The sequence below is a fragment of the Chrysochloris asiatica genome, unplaced genomic scaffold (genome assembly GCF_000296735.1).
Source record: "Chrysochloris asiatica unplaced genomic scaffold, ChrAsi1.0 scaffold00029, whole genome shotgun sequence".
Taxonomy (NCBI): Eukaryota; Metazoa; Chordata; class Mammalia; order Afrosoricida; family Chrysochloridae; genus Chrysochloris; species Chrysochloris asiatica.
The window spans coordinates 19,358,054-19,373,840 of NW_006408547.1; the positions used below are offsets into that span (position 1 = coordinate 19,358,054).

The 15,787-nt window shown below is 43.0% G+C and overlaps 1 protein-coding gene across 1 annotated transcript in view; it reads right to left on the reverse strand.

Annotated features, from left to right (window-relative positions):
• Positions 1-12,785, reverse strand: part of ANKRD10 (ankyrin repeat domain 10) — a 38,586-nt gene extending 25,801 nt beyond the window's left edge. The window contains 2 exon segments of the mRNA XM_006878307.1: positions 5,028-5,180; positions 12,576-12,785. Coding sequence (XP_006878369.1) covers positions 5,028-5,180; positions 12,576-12,785 — 363 coding nt within the window.
• Between the last annotated feature and the right edge of the window lie 3,002 nt (positions 12,786-15,787).

Below are 15,787 nucleotides of genomic sequence, written 5' to 3' on the forward strand. Positions count from 1 at the left end.
CTTTGCACATATCTCCAACTACTCTATGAAATCTATTCAGTTCTTTTACATCATCGCCACTTTGACTTGATTCAACTGCTCTATCCTCTACTCTATATTCTATGTTCAAATCAAGTTCCAGAGTCTCTTCTGACATCCATTATGGTCTTTTCTTTCTTTCCTGTATCTATAGAGACCTTTTGATTTCTTAATGTATGATGTCTTTGATGTCAACTCACAAATCTGGTCTTTGGTCATCAGAGTACAATGTGTCAGACCTATACTTAATGGTTTCTAGTCCAAGTGAGATAGATTCAAGGCTGTCCTCTAGCCCTCATGGACTTGTAATTTTCTTCAGTTTCAACTTAAACCTGCATCTGAGCAATTGACATGTTCCCCAGTCAGCCCCTCCTCTGTTCTGACTGATGATATTTTCCCATTGTCTCTTTCTACAGATGTTGTTGTTTTTAAGTGCCCGTGCATAGAGGTCCCATATAGGGCTTCTGAGGAGCGGCTGATGAGTCTGAATCACCAGCCTTGTGGTTCAAACCAATGTTGTGGTCCAGCGCCTATCCTATTACGCCACACCAAGATTCCAAATGCATATATCTACACACACAAAAATGCAAAGGCCTGGACCTGGTTCTAAAATGGTTTATATCAGAATAACGCAGCACCTAGTTCAGGATGAATCAACAAGGTACTGGGTGGAGCTCACAAAAGACCTATGTTTCTGTCCATGGTACCGAGAGTATCCAATCTACTAGACTACAGTTGTTCATGTTGTTGTTGTCAGTTGCTGTCAGCTGGTTCTAACTCATAGCGACCCGGTGTAAGATTCTCAATGATCAGATGATGGGTTTGAACCGCCGGCCTTGCAATTAGCGGGCCAGTGCTTATCCTACACACACGAACCCAGTCAATGTTCATCACGTTGTTATAGTTATTTTGATTTCTTTATGATTCTTATCTTTATTTCTATTTCAATTGTAAGAATGTGCAGGATCCCTAGGAGTCAGAACTACAACTTAACTACATGCAACATTTATTCTTAATTTTAATTATCTGTATCTTTCTTTTGATCTATTTAGCTATAAAGTTTGTTGATTTTGTTATCTTTTCAAAGAACCAACTTTTCATTTCATTGGTTCTATTGTTTTCTTGGTCGCTATTTCATTTATCTGCACTATTTATTACCAGTATTTCATTACTTAAGGAGCTCTGGTAGAGCTGAAGGAGACACACTGGACTGCTAACTGCAAGGTCAGCAGTTCAAATCCACCAGCTGCTCTGGAGGAAAAAGATGAGCCTTTTTTGCTCCTGTAACGATTCACAGCCTTGGAAACTCTAATACAAGACAAGGTTATACTAAGTCAGAATCGACACAAAAACAGTGGTTTTTAAATTCACTACTTGCTTCTGGTAGCTTTTGCCTCAGTTTATTCTTTTGTTTCTAGTTCTTCATTAAATGACTGGCTTTCTGTTTTTTTTAATATAGGAGCTTTATAGTTAAAAATTTCCCTCTGAAGCACTACCTTTGTTGTATGCCATGCATTTTGTTATGTTTTCATTTCCATTCATCTCTCAGTCTTTCCTAACTTTCCTCGTGATCCCTTCTTTTAACCACTGGTTAAGAGGATGTTAACTCCCATGTATTTGTGAATCTTCCATTTTTTCTTTTTATTCATTTCTAGTTTCCTTCAACTGGGCTTTGAGAAGCTCCTTTGTATAATTTCAATCTCTTCGCCTTTACTGAGTCTGGTGAGCTAACATATAGTCAATCATAAAGAATTATCTTTGCGCACTGAGAATGTGTTGTGCCATATGTTGGGTAAAGTGTTCTATAATGTCATTCAAGTTCTCTGTTTCCTTACTGATCATCTTCCAGCTAGCTGGTCTACCCATTACTGAAACTGGTGTACTGAATATCCATTTACTGTTTAAAACTGCTTCTTTTCCCCTGATTCTGGTAGCGTTTTCTTTGTATCTTCTGGGAATCTGTTGTCAGGTGTGTGCATTTATAATGTATCTTCTTGAAGAAGTGTCTCTTTTATACTGATAAAATGTACTCTTCGTCTCTTAGAACAGAGTTTGACTTAAAATCTACTTTGTAGACTACGTGGCTCTCCTTTGATCACTAGGAGTTATTACAACTCGGCAGTCACTGCGTGTCCATCACAAGAGAGGTCGTGGGGCCGTAGTCTGACCACACAACAGACCGCACAGGACAGGATTGGAAACTGAGACCCGAAGTCAACACATTGAGACTTCAAAACAGAAAGTCCAGGAGAAAGAGGGTTTGCAAGACCTGCTGGGGAGTCTTGCATTAGGAAGCTCCCACACAGTTTATCCACAGGCATCTGAGGAAAGGGAAAGGTAAGGGTGCTGGGGTCCCTAAGCCACCCACCCCTCCCGTCTGCTCAAACAATGATTGTTGTTGTTGCTAAGTGCCATCCAGTAGGCTGACAGTAACCCTGTATAGGGCTTTTCAGTGGCTGGTAGGTTTGAACTGATGTCCTTGCTATTTGCAGTGCAGCACTGATCCTAGAGCACGCACCACAATGGACTTCCATAAGACTTTGGCAAAAACAATTTTGAGAGTTCTTGAAGCCTGGAAAGCTATCTCTAAAGTGTTGTGTGGCGTCCGGTCTGGTGCTGGGGGTTAAAGCACCTGACAGCAAGGTGGGTTTGAATCACAAGGTCAGTGGTTCAAGCTCACCAGTCACTCCCAGGAAACCCTATACAGGGTCGCTATGGGTCAGAACTGATTCGACGGTACTAACACCAACAACAAAGTGTTGTGTAACAAAACAATGAAAATTAACATATAAAATATTCTATACTTAAATTCTGTATTGTTGTTGTCAACTATTAGCACACTAAACATTAATTACTACCATTAATGAAAATGGTATTTTGTTGATAAGGCCATTCAGCAACAGACCAAGTAAGTGGCTTACCCAAGGTCACACACAAGAAGAGGCAGACCTTAGAGCTAAGACCCTTCTACCAGCTCACCAGTGAATGTGGGTGAATAAGGAGAAAGGGGAAGGTACGGAGAATACAGACCCCAAGGAATCAGATGGGGGAAAGACAGTACAAGCCTAACTCAACAATGGGGCCCAGTAGAGCAATCAATTTAAACCTTATTAGGTGTGGCACTATAGGGTCAGTACTGGGACAGCTAACCAATAGGCAGACAGCTCAAACCCACCAGCTGCTCCTTGGAAACCATACACAGTCGCTATGAGTTGGAATCGACTCAACAATACTTAGCAACATCATCATCACACAGACTCCTGGTGTGGCACTGTGGGATACACATGGGACTGCTAACCACAAGGTCAGCGGTTTAAACCCACCAGCCAATCCTTAGAAACCCTACAAAGGGTGGCTATGAGTCAGAACCAATTCAATGGCACTTACTATCTTCATCCTCAAGTAAGGACTCTTAGTAAAGACCAAAAACAAATAAATAAAGCAAAAAGGAGAAAATAACCGTTCTTTTGCACACAATAGGCTCTTGATAGGGAAAACAGAACCCTAAAAAGGCATAAAGAATAGCTATAAGAGCTAGAGGTACAAGTGCCTTACCCTAACCTACTGCCTTCAGGGCAGGGACTCCTCCAAGACAGGCTACCTACTAGAGACTTGTATGTGGATGTCTGCCCTAACGAAACCAAGTCTCCTCTTATCTAAACATGTATACTCCCAACACGCTGGATTCTGTTTTAACTAAGAGCAAAGATGTCAACTCGAGGACTAAGGTGTACCCGACCCAAGCCATGGTATTTTCAATAACCTCATATGCATGCGAAAGCTAGACTGTGAATAAGAAAGACCGTAGAAGAATTGATGCTTTTGAGTTATGGTGTTGGAGGAGAATATTGAAACTGCCATGGGCTGCCAAAAGAACCAACAGATCTGTGTTGGAAGAGTGCTCCTTGGAGGTCAGAGTGCTCCCTGGAGGCCAAGATGGTCAAACTTTGTTTCTCAAACTTCAGACATATTGTTAGGAGGGACCAGTCGCTGGAGGATATCATGTTTGGTAAGGTGGAGGATCACAGAAAAAGAGGAAGACCCCCAACAAGATGGATTGGCCAGTGGACTCAAATGTGGCAACAATTGTGAGGTTGGCCCAGGACCGGGCAGTGTTTTGTTCTGTTGTGTATAGGGTCGCTATGAGTCGATGCCAACTCAATGGCACCTAACAACAACAACAACAACAGCTGAAAAGAATACGGAAAACCACGCACACTTCTATTGTTTGCTTAATCTTAAATGTAAAATCTTTCTACTTATTGGTCAGAAGTCCCTTAATCATTCCAGTTATTAAACTACGCTTGGGGCACCTGTGTGTGTTATCACCCCCAATTTTTTGTCTGAAAAGACATTAACTCATCTCTCAGTGAATCTGACTCACAGCGACCACGTATACTGTTTCCAAGCAGCAGCTAGTAGATCTGAATCACCGACCTTTTGGTCAGCAGTCCAGTGCTTATCCTACAGTGCTACACCAGGCGTCCAACTTAATCACAGAGTTGACTTAGTAGCCATTCTTTAGCTAGTAGGGATACAGTTTTACAGTTATCTGTGGGAAAGAAAATCAATGAAGTTAATCTACTGTGAGCAGGAGAGTCAGAAAAGTAGGACTCAATGACCAGCTGTAACCACAGGCAAACCACACTTTGGGTAACATGGGATTCCAGTAAATCAAATGTGTGAAAGGACTGTCCACAGGAAGCATTCACATGTAAAAAGAGAATTATCCACAAATAAGCCAGTAAATGCAAATCCTGGTTAACTCACAGGTGTAAATATCAAACTCTTAATTAAGGTCTCAATTTAAAACTCAATACCAGGTGGTGCTAATGGGGCTATGGGTCAGTGAGAGGCTCAAGATGACCAGCTGCGCCTGGGAACCCTGGACAGGGTCGCTATGAGTCATAACCGACTGGAAGGCACTTACCAACAATAACCACCAACCACCACCATGTCAGTATCTAACAGCTGGCAAAAGGCTAAACAAAGCCAATGGGCGCTATTACCTGTTTGTTAATGTTGGCTCCTGCTTGGATCAACCAAATGAGGCAATGAGGCTATCCCCCAAATGCAGCAATGTGGGCCGGTGTCTGGGCATAGCGGGTGGTAGAGATATTGAGTGTAGCGCCAGCTCTCACCAACTCCATTAAGCACTCCAACTTTCAAAGGAGCAGGAAAAGGAATGAAACAAGCAAGCATCCATGTCAGTATACTATCAGATACACACAGGACACAAGTCATCTAAACTCTATCATGATAACAAATGGCATCTTAGTTACAATTTCTTTTGTTTTCTTTTCAAGTAAATAACAGTAAGCCATATTCCAATACCATACAAATTCTTAAACACATTTAAAAGAACATTTCTCCTTGTCTTTATTTAAAACACAAAATGATACAGTTATAGAAATTCAAACATTACACAGATCTAAATATTTTGGTTTTCCCACAATTAAAAATGTCCGAGTCAAAATCAGAAAAGATAAGACTGCATTATTCCATGACTTGTAGTAAAAAAATCTTAAGTTTCGGAAACCTCGGTTTTGCCACTTTGCACACTTTACTCTAAAGAATAAAAATATTTAAACTTTTCAAAGGTAAAGACTGCTTTATAGAATTCTGCAAACATGCTTGTATACTCAACAGCACAACTTTATACAACCCAATCTCCTGTACGCGTTAACTCAGGCCTGTTCTCCCCAGGTGGAGGAGAGGGTAGGAGGAGCGGGCAGCACTTACATCACGGTAACTCCCGGGTAAAAGTATTCATATCACACAAACACTTAGTGAACCCGGTGCCAAGCGCAGGAGGGCCAGAGGGTCAGCGCCCTCAGAGAGACTTACACCATGTTCTTTTTCATTTATTCTGATTCAGGACTTGCCCCGTTCTGCTACTAGACTACGAGCAACGCTCCTTCAAGAGGACACAGAGACCGCCAATGAAGAATAAATCCAACACTTCACTCTCACTACAGATCTTTTACCTCTTGTAAACAAGTTAAACCTTTCCTAGCAAGGGACAGATCCATAAAGACTTTTGTGAGATGAGCCCTGCTAGGCAATTGCATACAGTACACAGATAATTAAAGCCTGCTCTGTCTCCAAGGAAAGTAAGTCTGGTAATGAGGGCTGGCAAGCACTTATGACTTCTGTATATTTTTGTCTACTGCCTTTATTAATTTACTGAGTGCAGGGTGAAGGGCTGATACTAGGGAGAAGATGAACAGGTCTCAAGTCCAATAGAAATGAAAAAGGATGAGAATCATTTATTGGGACAAAAAAAAAAACAATTCATCTTTAACATCAACTAAAAACTTACTGTCGCCTATTTAGTTGTTGAAGAAATTGTGTTTGGAATTCTGGAAAGCTATTGTTCAACATCTTTTAAAAGTAAGTTGTAATTAGAGGTTTTAAATTATGGCTAACCCTCTGGGGGCAATAAGCTTTGTAAGAGGTTGGGTAACTGTTTGCACAATTGGCATTATTTCTAGGAAAACCTGCAGGAAAGCTGGGAATAATTTATAGCATGTTACATGTCAAGTTGGCCTTCAGCACCGGCTGCTGAGAGCTATGTAAAAGGAGAGTAGCAGTTGACAAGGTGGAAACTAAAGACTAGACTGGGAAACTGAAGCCCTTGGGCTCTGGCCTCATTTCGGCTTTTTCTCACAGATCTGAAGGCATTAGTTGTTAGGTGCCGCTAAGTCGGTTCCGACTCACAGCAACACTGTACAGGATTTCCAAGGAGCAGCTGGTGGGTTTGAATCTCCAACCTTACAGTTAGCAGTCCAGTGCTTATCTTACAGTGCCACACCTTTTAAAGGTCCCTTCTGTATTTAAGAGACAACAAGAAGCCTAGTAATTATGCCTAGCTGAACACATTGGTCTCCTGGACTAACCTACAGAACAGAGCAGAACCAGCCTTTGAAAAGGTGCATTCCTTGTGATTATTATCTCAGGAGGTTAACAGCAGGCATCTTTGGATTGTTGCTATTGTTAAGCGCTGTCGTGTCAGTTCCAAACCCTGTATAGGGTTTCCTAGGAGCCGCTGGTGGAGGGGTTGATCCGACAACCTTGCAGTTCAAACCGACATTGCAGTTGAGTGCTTCTCTTACAGTTCCCACACCAGGGCTCCTTTGGGTTCGCAAACCAATATTCTGAGTGACCATGTGTAATGATGCTTCTAAACTTCTATAAATTGTACACCGATTGGCATGCAATCCTGTGTGTCTTCCCTAAGGCAGTGATTCCCCACCACCAGGGAAGGGAGGATCACAATCAGTAACCTGATTCTCAACCAGGGAAGGGAAGTCTTGTTACAACAAGTCTTGTTTAGCATTTTCCTAAACATTCAGAGATAGAAAAGATGTTGAAAACCAATGCATTGAGTGTTTACTTAAGTTTAATATATAGAAAATGAGAGTAAGATGCAGTTTCACTGGATCTAAAGCCTCAGCTTACTGGTTATCTTGGAAGTTTACATTCAAAATTGGCGGGAGTCCTTTGACTTTTGTTTTTAAGGGACTGAATTCTGAGGGGCTACAGTAACACTACTTTAAGGAACTCTGGTAGCGTAGTGGTTACGAATCGGGCTGCGAACCTTAAGGTCAGCGGTTCGAAACTACCAGCCGCTCCGCGGGAGAAAGATGAGGCTTTCTACTCCTGTAAAGATTTACACCCTCGGAAACCCTGTACAGGGTCGCTATGGGCCGGGACCCGACTCGACGGCACTTAACAACAACAACAACAACGGTAACACAACTTTAGAGACTTGGTGCCTGTGGGAACCAACAGCCTGTGGTTGGTTAACGGGCTCCTCCCTCCCAATGTCAAAATGCTTTCTTTTCTCCCACTAACATTGTCTGACTCTTCCATTTTATGAGGTAAATAAGAAGCTGTTTCTCAAAAAAGATATACTGTATTGTGAATGGAACACCAGCAAGAGAACCTACAGTATCAGCTGGCAATAAAAACACTGATTTAGGCCATTTTAAGGTGAAAACAACTTAACTTACAGTTTCCTGGACATTTTGGGTTTTTCCACATTTCCATTTCATGATCTAAGAGCGGAAACTTACAAATGTCCTTGAATTTTAGCAAGCAAAAAATCTTCATCATTAAACATGTCACTCATTACAAGCACAGTGCATCTCAGTTTACGAACAAGACAGGACATAGCTATGGTTAAATAGCCCAATTTCACTCTATAATTGAGGACACTTTTATATAATTTTTTAAATGTACAAACGTAGCTTCATTTTCCCCCCAAATTTTCAAATTAAAAAAGTAATAATATAAAGATGTGATACTATAGGATAAGGACTGCTAACCTGAAAGTGGATGGTTCAAACCCACCAGTCACTCTTCTGAAACCCTATGCAGGGTGGCTATGCATGAGTCAGACCAACACACAAAAAAGGCTCCATCTAACACCCTTTTCCAGAAGTTTCTAAGCAAAATAAATACAACCATCACTAATGTTACTGGATTTTTATTATAAGATAAAAATCTTTTTTAAGTATACACACAATATTCTGTACACATTTCCTAATTGCATTTTAAAAGTGCAACTATTCATCTTACCATTTGTCTGGTCATTTCCCAAATATAACCAGCACACAACATGTATAAATTGATGAATGGAAAACTAACTTGCTCTGTGAACTTTCCCCCAAAACACAATAAAATGTTTTAAAAAAAAAAGAGAGAGAATTCAATTTAATAGGCCATTTATGACAAAACCATAATCATCTTTTACCTTCAACTAAAAAGCAAAAATATCTGAGAAACAGGTTAACTGTATACCCTAAGGTTTTTTTAATGTATATTATCTCATTTAACCAGGGCAAGGGCAAAAGATGTCAGAAAGTCTACATGCTTTGTTCATTTGAAACGAAGCATAAAGTCAAGATTAATGATTAAAATACTGGTATGATTGCTCTTAAGTCACACACAGGCGGTGATAAGAGGAAATTATTTCAAAAACTGTACGAAGAAAGACCTGGTGTGCCGCTGAGTCAGTTCCAATTTATACCAACCCTGTATAGGGTTTCCGAGGCTGTAAATCTTTACGGGAGCAGAAAGCCTCACCTTTTTCCTGAGGATCTATTGGTGGATTCAAACTGCTAACACTGACATTTAGCAGCCTGATGCTAACCCACTAAGCTGATTTCAAAAACACACAAACTGGTCCTTTATGCCTAAAAGTTCCTGAAGTCATAACTATGAAAAGAAAAGCTCGATCCAGGGGTGGGGAATGTTAGATCTGAGGGCTATATGTTGTTGTTGTTGTTTGCTTTGAAGTCGATTGTGACTCACAGTGACCCTTGGTACAGGGTTTCCGAGGCTATAAATCTTTACAGGAGCAGAAAGCCTCTTCTTTCTCCCGCAGAACAGCTGGTAATTTCAAACTGCCAACCTTGGGGTTAGCAGTCCGATTCGTAAGCACTAGGCTATCAGAGCTCCTTAAAAGGTCCTCAAAACCATTTGGTCTGGCCCTGTCAAGGCAACCTCGGTTCTAGCCATCACATGGTTGTGGATGGTAAGTGCTGTTGAGTTGGTTTGGACTCATAGCGACCCTGCATAGTTTCCTAGGAGCAACTGGTGGGTTTGAACCACCTACCTTGTGGTTCACAGTCCCGTGTTGATGCTAGAGCGCCACACCAGGAGACCTAGCCATTGTTGTTGTTGTTAAATGCCCCGTTGAGTTGGTTCCAACCCATAAGGACCTAGTAGGGTTTCAGAGAAGCAGCTCAGTGGGTTTGAACTGCCAACGTTGTGGTTTGCAGTCCAGTGCTGATCCACTGCGCCACAATAAAAGCCATCATATTAGGGGTTGTTGTTAGGTGCCATCGAGTAGGTACCGCCTCATAGTGACCTTATGCACAGCAGAACGAAACACTGCCCAATTCTAGGCCAACCTCACTACTGCTGCCACACTTGAGTCCATCGATCCTGCCACATTGTTGTTATAGGCAGTGGAATCGGTTCCGACTCATAGTGACCCTGTATGGGGTTTTCGAGGCTGTAAATCTTTACGGGAACAGATGGTTGTTGTTGTTATGTACCATGGAGTCGGTTCCGACTCATAGCGACCCTATATAGGGGTTTCTAAGGCTGTAAATCTTTACAGGAGCAAAAGCCTCTTCTTACTCCCACGGAACAGCTGGTAGTTTCAAACTGCTGACCCTGAAGTTAGCAGCCCGATTCGTAACCACTACGCTACCAGAGGGACAGTGTTGCCGTTATTGTTGTTAGGTGCCGTGGAGTCGGTTCCGACTCACAGCGACTCTGTACAGGGTTTCCAAGGCTGCAAATCTTTAAGGGGGCAGAAACCTTCATCTTTCTACCGCGGAACAGTTGGTAGTTTTCAACTGCTGACCTTGAGGTTAGCAGCCAGATTAGTTACCACTACATTACCAGAGCAGATTAGGGGTAAATTAATGAAATGTTTGAACAAATCTAGCAGGCTACTTTTTATGCTGATACTTTTGATATTATAAATTTTGGCAGAAAACAGGTTCCTCACACCTGGTTTGGGTGGAGTCCTGGTGTGGCGCTGTGGGTTAATGCTCTGGGCTGCAAAACGTAAGATCGGCGGTTCAAGCTCACCAGTCGCTCCTCGGAAACCCTATAAATAGGGTCGCTATGGGTCAAAACCAACTCGACGGCACTTAACCACCCCTGGTTTGGAGTCCTTGTGTGACGCTGCTGGTTAATGCGCTCCTCGGAAACCCTCTACAGGGTCGCTATGAGTCGGAACTGACTCGAAGACACTTAACCACCAACACCCACCCCTGGTTTAGCCGATGACTTTCACTTAGTAAGGCTGTATTGAATAATTAAGAATATATTAGAACATACTTAGTATATTTCCTTAGGTTGTGTATATAATAATCTAGGAATTTTTGTGTCAAAATTGTTCTGCTTTATTTTTTCAATCTCAAGTAATCTGGACAAGCTGAACATTTCTCATTCTTTGAAATCTGCGTTTTTGCCCAGGTACTTTACATTACGGTAATCTGATAAAATTTGCAGGTAGTTTCCAGGTAAATAGGATTCAAATCAAAATAACATTAAGTCTATACTAAGCTTAAAGTGTTTTCTTTTGTTTAAAGTCAGGCTATAGGAATCCTGGTGTGGCGCTGTGGGTCAATGCGCCAGAATGCAAAGCCATTTGAACTGCAAGGTCGGCGGTTCAAGCTCACCAGCTACTCCTCGGAAACCTTATACAGGGTCGCTATGGGTCGGAAAAGACTAGACGGCACTTAACACGTATTTTCATGTTTACAAAAATGATGGGGGAGAAGGTCAAATTAGGAAGCACTATCATAGTATTATTCAATGAGCCCTGGATGCGGATGGATTATGAGTTGGGTTGCAAACCGAAATGTCTGCAGTTCGATTATACCAGGCGCACTAAGAAAGATGAGGCTTTCTGCTCCCATGAAGGTTTGAAGCCCCATATAGGGAGGCAATAACCCACCACCACAGTATTCATTCAAAGCTTTTTAGGTCTGTGACAATGCACATGTACTTCTATGTACTAAAGACTGCACGCTTTTACAGCTAAACTCAAATTTAGAAGCAAGATTATTTCCAAATTACTGATCAAGCGTTCCTCCTCACATTTTTTTTGCTAGTTATTTATACAGCACGGTAATTACAGGGAGTATCCCGTTAATTACACTTTTCATATTCCCACACCTTAGGAATGACTAGAATTTACTCCATTTAGTCATAGGGCCGAGAATAACAACCATGTCTTGTAAATTTTAATAGAGTACCTTAGGGGGAATTTTTTCCTTTTCCAAAAGCCGTCTAACTTTTAAATGTCGTTCATAAATGTCCAAAAATAATGTGTCTGAGATCTAAGGCAAAGTGGAATTACTTAGCCCAAAAAGTCCCGTTGTTACTACCTCAGACAGGTAACAACCGCCTTGACAAACAGTAACTTGGTGATTCAGGCACCACGTGTGGATTGCAGGGGACATGCCAACACCTCGAGATTTTCCAAAACCTCCAAGGAGACTTGGATCTTTAATATAAAAGACTCTTACAGGAGGGTGGAGGCTGCTCCTCCAAAACACTGAAGCCTGAACCCTAAATCCCCACCCAGAGGTCAGGCCCGCATACAGGCTTCCCCAGTAGCCCAGGGCGCCCGCGCACAGGGCCTGCGCATTCGGCCCCACCTCCAGCCGAGGCTCACAAGCAGCGCGCTCCCCACCGGCCCTGCCGTCTCTCCCGGGAGCCCGCCCCCGTTTGAAAGCAGCTCCGCCCAGCGCCCCCCGACCAGCCGGAGCCCCCGGGCCTGCCTGAGCCGCCGCATACACACCACGGGATGCCAGGCACAGCAGCGACGTACCCGCATCCCCGCGCCCTCCTCAACCCAAGCGCCCTAAGAGGTGACCCGGCGCCTCGGCGCCCCCAGTCCCCGATCCGCCTGGCTGGGAAAGCGGGAGCTCGCAGCTGCAGAAAATGGCGCCTTAAAGCGACACTGCCCCCGCAGCGCTGCCCGCTCAGTCCAGGAAGGGCCTGCGGCCCGGGCGCCCACCTACCTTGCCGAAGTGTGCAGCCCAGTGCACTGGTGTCCAGCCGTAGAAGGAGTCCTCGGCGGCCAGGTGGGCACAGGGCGTCTGCTGGAGCAGCAAGCAGAGAGCTGCCAGATCTCCGTCGCGGCAGGCGCGGTGCAGCGGGAAGCGAAGCGACAGCAACTCCTCGCTGGAGAAGCCAGCCTCCACCCCCGTTCCCATTCCCGCCGCCGACATGATCCGCAACCAGCTAGCGTGCCGCTGAGCATCCGAAGCCGGCTCCGCCGCCGGCACACACCTGGAGCCGGTCGCCGAGTGGCAGCCGGGACTGGGAAGAGGTGGTGCCGGGTAAGGATGCGAGAGGCCGCCGCTGTCTGAAGACAAAGGACGCGAGAACCGTGCCGCCACCTCTAGGTCCCACTGGCTGCTGAGCGCACACTGAGAGGGGCGGGGCCAGGCCTGGGGGCGGGGCCCGCGACGTTAGGGACGCGCGGGGGGCGGAGCCCAGAAGGCTCTAGTTGGAGCGCGGTCGGGCGTTTGTAGTCCAAGATCTCCGCCCCTGTACTGGAAGGGCAGTGTTCTAGTGAGTTCGTTGGGGAAGATCCGGCGGCAAGAAAGCTTCAGAAAAGTCCTTTTCCTTAAATGAATGGATAGGTGTGGCACTGTGGCTTAGGATGCTGGTGCTGGTCTGCAAGGTCGGCGGTTCAAGTTCACCAGCCACTCCTCGGAAACCCTATACAGGGTCTCTATGGGTCGGAACCGACTAGAAGATTTTAAGCTTTTTTTTTTTTAACATTTTCCGCCCCTGAGCACGTGGGAACCACCCGGGTCACCAATGAGGTTTTGTTTAAGCAGTGTGTGTTTAATTCGTCCAATTAATATTTATTGAGCGCCTGCGGGAAGCAGAGCATCTCATTAAAATGCTGGAAATTAACAAGCCTTAGTTTCTTTAACAGGACGGAAGAATAAATTATTCAGCTTTCTCTCTAATTAGGAAAGCATGCCTCGCAGTCAAGGGCAGTTTATTAGAGTAATAATAGGTCTGTACATTTGCTCTTCTGAGAGGTAAGATCGGAGAGGAAAAACAAAACAAAACTTTCATTGAGAAAGAAACAGAATTGTGAAGAAATATTAAATTACCTGTTTTCAAGTCACTGAGCATCATAGGCTTTTAATAAGTTTTTCTGATTTTGAGTAATATGTAAAAAGAATCATTCATTTCACTATCAAGGAATGTTGTTATTCTTAACTGCCTTTCAGTCCCCTGGGACTCATGGAGATCGTTACAAAACAGAACTGCACCGTAGAGTTTTCTTGGCTGTAATACTTACCTCTGTAGTTTGCCAGATCTTTCAAACAGAACCTTTAGATTAGCCCATCCCAAACCCTTGAGGCCACCCAGGCTCCTATTGAAGAAGAATCATTATTAATGTCTGTGGGTGTTTATAGACTTTTTTTTAAAGCATATATTCTATATTGTTGCTCTCCTTTTTTCTTTTATAGAATTCAAAACCACAGTTATCCAACTTTATGTAATTGAATGTTTGGGGAAATACAGATACACAAGAAACTGCACTGCTGTATTAGTTATAATCAAGCAGGAAATTAAAAACCTAAAGTTGAACAAAGAGAAATTGTTCAATTATAGTATACGTAAAGCACAGCCATCTATTCATACAACAAAAAATTGTTTAGTAAAATGATGAATGAAACAGACATTGAAAAATGCCCTACATGTGGGGAGTGAGAAACCGTTTTTCAATTTAATGAGCAATTACTGTTGTTGTTATGTGCCATGGAGTCGGTTCCGACTCATAGCGACCCTGCACAGGGTTTCTGAGGCTGTAAATCTTTACGGGAGCAGACTGCCTGATCTTTCTCCCGCGGAACAGCTGGTAGTTTCGAACTGCTGACCTTGTGGTTCGCAGCCCGATTCGTAACCACTACGCTACCAGAGCTCCTTAGTGAATGAAAAATATGAATGAGACATTGAATATACTCACAAGGAGTTTATAATCTATTAGTTGAGTTAAGAAAGAATACTTTAATAATTGAATTAATATGACTTTGTTTAAACCATACAGAGAAAATGCTGTAAATTCATTTTGCACTTGGTCCATTCCAAGATTAAAACATTTTTTATGAACACAATGTTGATTTTAATTATTTCTTTAAGATATATCTCCTGAAAGGAAAGAAACATGGGCTAAGCAAAGCAGTACTAAAAAAGAGCAAAGTAGAAGGCCTCTCACTTTACCAATCTCAAATCCTACTATTAAGGCCACAGTCAAAAGGTACAACAGAAGAAACTGATCAATGTAACAGAATTGAGAGTCCAGAAGTCAATCCATCCATCTATGGTCACTTGATCTTTGACCAAGGGCCCAAACACATTCAATGGGAATTTGACAGTCTCTTTAACAAATGGTACTGGCAAACTTGGAAATCCATTTGTAGAAGAATCAAACAAGGACCATGTCTCACACCATGTACAAAAACAAACTCAACATGGCTTAAAGACCTAAATGTACAACCTAGAACTGTAAAGATCATCAATGAAAAATAGGGACAAGCTTAGATGTTCTGCTTGTTGTTATGTGCCGTCGAGTCGGTTCCGACCCATAGCGATCCTGTACAGGGTTTCTGAGGCTGTAAATCTTTACAGGAGCAGAAAGCCTCATCTTTCTCCTGTGGAACAGATGGTAGTTTTGAACTGCTGACCTTGCGGTTCACAGCCCAATTTGTAACCACTATGCTACCAGAGCTCCTTACTACATGTCATAAATACACAATCAAGCATAACTGAAAACACTCTGAGCAGAAGACAAAATAGATAACCAGAACCTCCAAAAATAGGCATGCACGTCAACAGATGTCACGAAAACAGTTAAAAGAGATTCCACAGACTGGAAAATAAAATTTGGCAATGACAAATTATCAGATAAGGTATTCGTCTAAAATTTATAAAACACCTCAACAAGAAAAAGGTAATCCAATTTTAAAATGAACAGGGACATGAACAGACATGTCACCAAAGAAGGCATCCAGGCAGCCAACAAACATGAGAATGCTCAAAATCATTAGCTATTTGTTGTTGTTAGGTGCCATCAAGTTGGTACCACTTATGCACAGCAGAACCTTATGCACAGCAGAATGAAACACTGCCTGATCCTGGGCCAACTTCACTACTGTTGCCATGCTTGAGTCCATCGATGCTGCCACTTGGCCAATCCATCTCA